At 43.6% G+C, this 6,721-nt stretch overlaps 2 protein-coding genes across 2 annotated transcripts; both read left to right on the forward strand.

Annotated features, from left to right (window-relative positions):
• Nucleotides 1–1,023: 1,023 nt before the first annotated feature.
• LOC110789071 (polyphenol oxidase, chloroplastic) lies at nucleotides 1,024–3,002 on the forward strand. Its single transcript, XM_021993721.2, has one exon. It carries the CDS (start codon nucleotides 1,053–1,055, stop codon nucleotides 2,892–2,894), a length of 1,842 nt encoding a protein of 613 aa, XP_021849413.1. The 5' UTR covers nucleotides 1,024–1,052; the 3' UTR covers nucleotides 2,895–3,002.
• A 1,270-nt stretch (nucleotides 3,003–4,272) lies between these two features.
• On the forward strand, nucleotides 4,273–6,321 carry LOC130463124 (uncharacterized). Its single transcript, XM_056832170.1, has one exon. It carries the CDS (start codon nucleotides 4,273–4,275, stop codon nucleotides 6,319–6,321), a length of 2,049 nt encoding a protein of 682 aa, XP_056688148.1.
• Nucleotides 6,322–6,721: the final 400 nt, after the last annotated feature.

Consider the following 6,721-nt stretch of genomic DNA (forward strand, 5'->3'; position numbering starts at 1 on the left):
GAGGGAGTATTTTATTTTCTAAAAGAATTTTAAAGAGTTTCTTAAAACAGTTTGTGTCCTAGTTAAATTCATGTTCCTAAGTTCCTAATATATCTAAGCTTTATTAATACTAAATGTTCTCATATAAAACAAATTGTATTTTTGAGTGTGATAGGATTTAGTGATCCTTGTAAAGGCTTAGAGTTAAGTCTGAGAGAAAGAGAGGACGAAGAGTACAGCAATCGAAGTGGAATACTGTAAGGAACTCGAGTTGTAGTGTTATTGTAATTGAGGTATTACATTAATATAAAGAGTTTGAAGTTTTTCCTTCTTGATTAGTATCAAGAAGTTTCCTCAAGTGTTTATCTTTCGTCTCTTTGTTTCACAGTTCCTTTGATGTTTCTAAGTTCCGCAAGAAACTTCACTAAAGTTCGAATTACAATTCACCCCCCCTCTTGTACGTGTTCCTATTGGAATATCAGACACACAATATTCTCGATACTTGCTCCACTTTCTCTCTACTTTCTCTCTCTAAAGATTTCTTATATATTTGTTGACTTAGCATCAGAGGGGAATTTTCTCAGTTAAACACCCGAGGTTAGTTTACGTTTGATCTGCTTGATAGGGCAAGGCTCATCTAGATCATTCTCCCAGTTCCATACTCGAAACAAGACCTTAAGCTAAGTACTACCATTCGCGATTTAGTCCGTAACAATAATCAAGTATACGTAGACAAACATAACCATATTTTAATTGCAATTTGTACATTAAATTAGTTGTCTAGATGTAGTAGTTATCAATAATTATGGTGGAGGATTAGGCCAGTGGATGTGGGAATTAAATTAAATAGTAGGTATGGAATTTACTTACATTTCATATTAGTTTATTACTAGTACTACTAATCACGTGGTCCTTGTCGATTTTGTTTGATTTTTTCCAATTTGTTAATGATGTTATCAAGAAATTAGTTAATCCCATATCTTTTTCCTTTAAAAAAAATTAGATTTTTAACCTTCGTGATACTATAAATTGATAGGAGTTGATCTACCATTTCTTCAGCCAAACACCAAGCAATGGCCTCTTTTTCACCTTCAGCCACCACTATTACAACCACCAACAACCTCTCCGCCGTCCCACGTAACCCGTTGGTATCGAAATCATCTCAACTATCCGCCTATAAGTCCAACCAAACTCGCCGTGTTTCACACAAAATCTCTTGCCAAGCTACAAACAATGATGATAATCAAACCCCAAAACCAGCCCAAAATGTTGACACCAATAAGTTTGATAGGAGAAACATCCTCTTAGGGCTTGGAGGTCTTTATGGGGCAGCCAGTACCTTTACTGGAGGGTATGCTAGTTTAGCTGCCCCAACTGCCCCTGATATGTCCCAATGTGGGCCATCCAAACTAGACGATGGTACTGCCTTAAACTGTTGTCCACCCAAGCCCTCTGAGGCTGTAGACTTCAAGCTACCCAAGTTTAACCGCCACGACTTACGGGTCCGGCCCGCAGCCCATTTAGCCGACGATGCATACTTAGCCAAGTATGCTAAAGCCCTAGCCTTAATGAAAGCTCTCCCTGATAGTGACCCTCGTAGCTTTAAGAATCAAGCTAATGTGCATTGTGCTTATTGTAACGGGGGTTACCATCAAGTCGGGTTACCCAATCTCGACTTTCAAGTCCATGGATCTTGGTTATTCTTTCCTTTCCATAGGGCATACTTATACTTCTATGAAAAGATCCTAGGAAGTTTGATTAATGACCCGGATTTTGTCATCCCGTATTGGAATTGGGATAACCCTGATGGCATGGTCATGCCTTCTATGTTTAACGACGCTAATTCCCCTTTCTTTGACGCTATTCGCGATCAAAGCCATCTTCCACCCACGGTCATGGATCTTACCTATGACGGGCCGGATGTACCCAACAATATGTCCGACGAGGAAAAGAAGGCCCTTAATCTTACTATCATGTACCGTCAAATGGTTTCCAATGCCAAAAAGCCTTCTATGTTCTTAGGGGAACCTTACCGGACCGGGGATTCACCTAACCCGGGACCCGGGTCTATGGAGGTTCAACCACATGGGACTATCCATAACTGGACCGGTAACCCGCAACCGAATACTCCCATGTGGGAGGATATGGGTAACTTTTACTCCGCGGGGCGGGATCCGATCTTCTATGCCCACCATGCTCAAGTGGATAGGACATGGGCGATATGGAGATCCTTGTCTCCTAAGAATAAGGATTTCAAGGATAAAGATTTCTTGAATTCTTATTTCTACTTCTATGATGAAAATGCTAAGCTTGTAAAGATCTATGTTCGAGATTGCTTGGATACCAAGAAAATGGGGTACAAGTACCAGAAAGTTGACATCCCTTGGCTCAAGTCACGTCCAACTCCTCGCGTCCGCGGTCCTAAGGTATTGAAATCGGTGTTCTCAAAGGTTAAAAACGCGGTGGCTGCAGAGACGGCGCCACCCTTGCCGCCGGTGGTTTTCCCTAAACCGCTAGACCACATCATAAGAACAAACTTGGTGAGGCCGCTCAAGTCAAGGACCAAGGCGGAGAAAGAAGATGAAGAAGAGATCTTGGTAATCGAGGTCGAGTCGAGGCACGACCTGTACTCGAAATTCGACGTGTATATCAACGATGAAGATGAGCGTCCTACAAAGGAGAACCGTACACAGACGGAGTATGCAGGAAGTTACGTAAATGTCCCTCATAAACATAACAAGCATGGTCCTGAGCATGCTAGTAACATGATGAAGACTATTTTGAAATTAGGGTTAACTGATGTTTTGGAGGATTTGGGAGCTGATGATGATGAAGGTGTTGATGTGATATTTGTTCCTCGTACCGGAACTGAAGGTTTGATCATTAAGGATGTGAGGATTGAGTTCCTCAGTTAATTATGTTATTGAAAAAAAATATATTGTGTTGTTGTTTGAGCGATCATCTCGTGTTAATGTTCTTTGTTTGATTAATAATAAAATGAGTTGCTGTCGTTTTTTGTTTTATGCTGTAATGATTCTAGTTGTAAAAAAAGAATATGTTTTCCTTTATCGATCCAATAACTAAAATCCATGTTGATAACCTTTTATAGTGTAGGTCATGATCGATTTTTTTCTTAACTTGTTAGAATTTTGGAGTAATTGATTATTGATGTCTAATGTAAATTAATTTTTAAACATGTAAAATGAGACACAACGAGTAGGTGATATAGGTGTAATTAATCCTGATACGTATCTGTAATATAACACTAAGAGTGCGAGGTTACCCAATTGAAGTACTTTGACATCGATCTACGCGATCATTTTTGACTAAATTATTCTAATTTTCAACCCGTATATAATGTCTAGCTAGCCATGTTGCCGCATATGAAGTAATTAGTACCATAGCATTATTTAGTTCGAAATATTAAGCTAAAGTTCTTCAAAAAATAAAATACGGCGTAGAATATTAATCTACTCCATAAATGATTGGTGGCTTTGGAATACTCAATGCATCGTAATTGAGGATACAAGTTGTTATCCCACTTTTTGGACTAACGATATAACCGCTCTAACGTTTGATCATGTCATGTCAACCAGGTTCTGTCGTGTCGCAGGTAAACATAGTTCCAGGGAGACGCGTCTGACGTAGCATCGTACGACGAGGCATAGACGACGAAGGACTGGCGACAACGCGCAAGCAACAGAGACGTGTCCTCAAGGAACAGGTTGGTAAAGATAAGTTAACCTAAAGCCCATGATAGGCAGCGCCGTCACACTAGCGGAATAAGTCCAAGACATGCGCGAGAAGCACGGAAGTGGTTGAAGAGTAAAGAAACGTGTGACAAGGAGATCCCTATCTTTAGGGGATTCTCTCAACCAACTAGACCGTTGGAAATATCCTATAAAAGCATGAAGACGAGGACAAGCGAGACACATGTTAACTCAAGCACTCATACTCTCAAGCTATTAAGCATTCATATTATTCTTGTATTCGCTCTTTAATTTTGCTACATTAATCTTTAGAATAATACACAAACAATCAGATAGGAAACTTAGTGGATTGATAGCCTCATAGCTATCCGCGGTTTTTTCCTTATTCATGTGTTTTCCGCGTCAACACTTCTCTGTGTCGTGTCTCTTTTGTCTTTCTTTATTTGATTCTTGCTCAATTAGTGTCGACCCAAGCCAAAGGTCGCCTCTAGACGAAATTTGGCATAAACAGTTTGGCGCCGTCTGTGGGGACATTAACTAGGTGTCACACAAAATCACCCTACACACCATGTCTACTGAAGAGATGACGCTCGCAAAGATGGAAGCGGCCTACGAAAAGGCCCAAGCAGAGCTGGCCCAAGAAAGGGCCTCCATTGAAAACCTCCAGAAGGAGCTCGACTCTGTGAAAAGTACCAAGTATCAACCGCGTTACAAGCCAGGTGCAAAACCAAAGAAGTTGATATTCGAGATGACTGACGACTCCGAGGACCTGTCCGACGGCGAAGAGCCACATGGAGAAGAGGATGAAGCAACGCCGGACCCCGTCACCAAGCGCCTAAATAAGATGGAAACTCACATGAAGAAGCAATGCTCGTTGATGCTGAAGCTGATGACCAAACTGCCAGGGGCACCCACGCCCGTGGAAACCGAACCGACCGACAGGTATGCAGCGTCGCCATTCTGTGAAGCGATCGCTAGGGTGACGGTACCACACGAGCTCCGACTCCCTACCTGGACCACCCTGTACGACGGAACGTCTGATCCATACAGACACGTCAACGTCTACAAGCAGCGAATGTGGCAGATCGGCATCCCCTACGACCTGGTCGAGCCCGTCATGTGCAAAACATTCGGAGGAACCCTCGACGGAGCAGCCCTGGAATGGCTCATGAACATAACACCTGGATCCATCTTCTGCCTGTCCGACCTCATCAACGCCTTCTACCAGCAATTCGCCAGCAGTCGCCAGTTGGAGAAACAGACAAGTGACCTCTATCGGTTGGTCCAAGGACCTACCGAGTCGGTACGCGATTATTTTAACCGTTTTAATTGTGAGAAAATTAGTATAAAAAACTGTGATGTCAGGACAGCCATCGAAGCATTCAAGAGAGGTCTCATCCCCAACTCGGAGCTGTACCGTGAACTAACCAAATATCCCTGTGCAACCTTCGAAGAGGTCAGATCGAGGGCCACTGCCCAGATGCGGATTGAAGACGACGAGATTACACGAATGGCTTCTCAGCGACTAGCAGGGGGCAGCAGCGACAGGAGGTCGTACACCCCAAGGAACAACAGCTGGAGACACCAACCATACAACCGCCAGAACAAGGTACAAAATGTCAATCAATATGATGATACTAACAATGTTTACAGGAATGAACGGGTCGTTTATCCCCCCATCTCCGAGTATGGCTTCAACGTCGACATCGGAGGCGTGGTGAACGCCCTTCAAAGTGTAGGTGGTACCGTCAGATGGCCTAAGAAGAGCGACAGACCAGACTCTACGAAGGACATGAGCAGGTGGTGCGACTTCCACCGCGACAATGGCCACACAACCGAGGAATGCATCTCCCTCAAAAAGAAGGTAGCGTATCTACTGAAAAGAGGCCACCTGAAGGACCTACTGAGCGACAAAGGAAAGGAGACGTACAACAAGGATGGAAACTCCCAACCCAACCCAGCACCAAGCGGCGACCGACCGGCCCCGCCCATGTTCGAAAAAGTGGTAAACGTTATTTCTGGTGGTTCAGATATATGTGGACTAACTTCTTCTGCAGCTAAAAAAATCAACAGAGGCGAATCTGAAGCCGTCAAAGAGGGGCAGACCAAAGACGAAGTAGCACTCGATAAGTCATTAGCAACGATGATAATAACCTTCGACGACTCAGATTCAACCGACGCACAACAGGAACATCATGACGGGCTAGTCATATCGCTCCCAATAGGCAACGCTCTCATCAAAAGGATATTGATCGACAACGGCAGTTCAGCAAAAGTATTGTTCCTAGAGGCTCTGCAAGAAATGGGACTAGACGAAAAGAGTATAATCAGAAGGTCGACAGTCCTAGTAGGATTCAGTGGAGAATCGCTACGAACAGTAGGGGAGATATCGCTGCCTACGTACGCAGAAGGTGTTAATGTGATGACCAAGTTTAACGTCGTCGACTGCCCATCAGCATACAACGTCATTTTAGGACGACCATGGATCCACAAAATGAAAGCGGTGCCATCGACATACCACCAGTCAATCAAGTTCCCAACCAAATGGGGAGTCATGGAAATCAAAGGACAACAAAGGGACGCAAAGAAATGTTATGAAACGGCGCTGAAACCATCAAAGTCATCCATCTAGCAATTACAGTCAGGGTCGACGGTAGACGACCCCGACGACCAACAGATCGATGAGATAATACTAGATCAGACAAAGCCAGACCGAGTAGTAAGGATCGGAGCGTCGCTGCCTGACAACATCAAAAGTCAGATAGTGTCATTCCTAAGAGAAAACTCGGACTGCTTCGCTTGGTCGCCCGAGGACATGACAGGAATCAGTCCAGACGTCATCACCCACAAACTCAATGTCGACCCCAACTTTAAGCCAGTGAAGCAGAAACGACGAAAATTCGCACCAGAGAGAAATAAAATCATAGACGAAGAGGTCCAAAAACTGATAGATTCCGGGAAAGTCAGAGAAGTCAAGTATCCAGATTGGTTAGCAGATGTCGTCGTCGTCAGTAAAAAGAACGGAAAATGGA

This window comes from Spinacia oleracea, chromosome 6 (assembly GCF_020520425.1).
Source record: "Spinacia oleracea cultivar Varoflay chromosome 6, BTI_SOV_V1, whole genome shotgun sequence".
NCBI classification, from domain to species: Eukaryota; Viridiplantae; Streptophyta; class Magnoliopsida; order Caryophyllales; family Amaranthaceae; genus Spinacia; species Spinacia oleracea.

Coding starts and splice junctions, on each gene's coding strand:
- LOC130463124 (XM_056832170.1), top strand. CDS start 4,273: ATGACGCTCGCAAAGATGGAAGCGGCCTACGAAAAGGCCCAAGCAGAG.
- LOC110789071 (XM_021993721.2), top strand. CDS start 1,053: ATGGCCTCTTTTTCACCTTCAGCCACCACTATTACAACCACCAACAAC.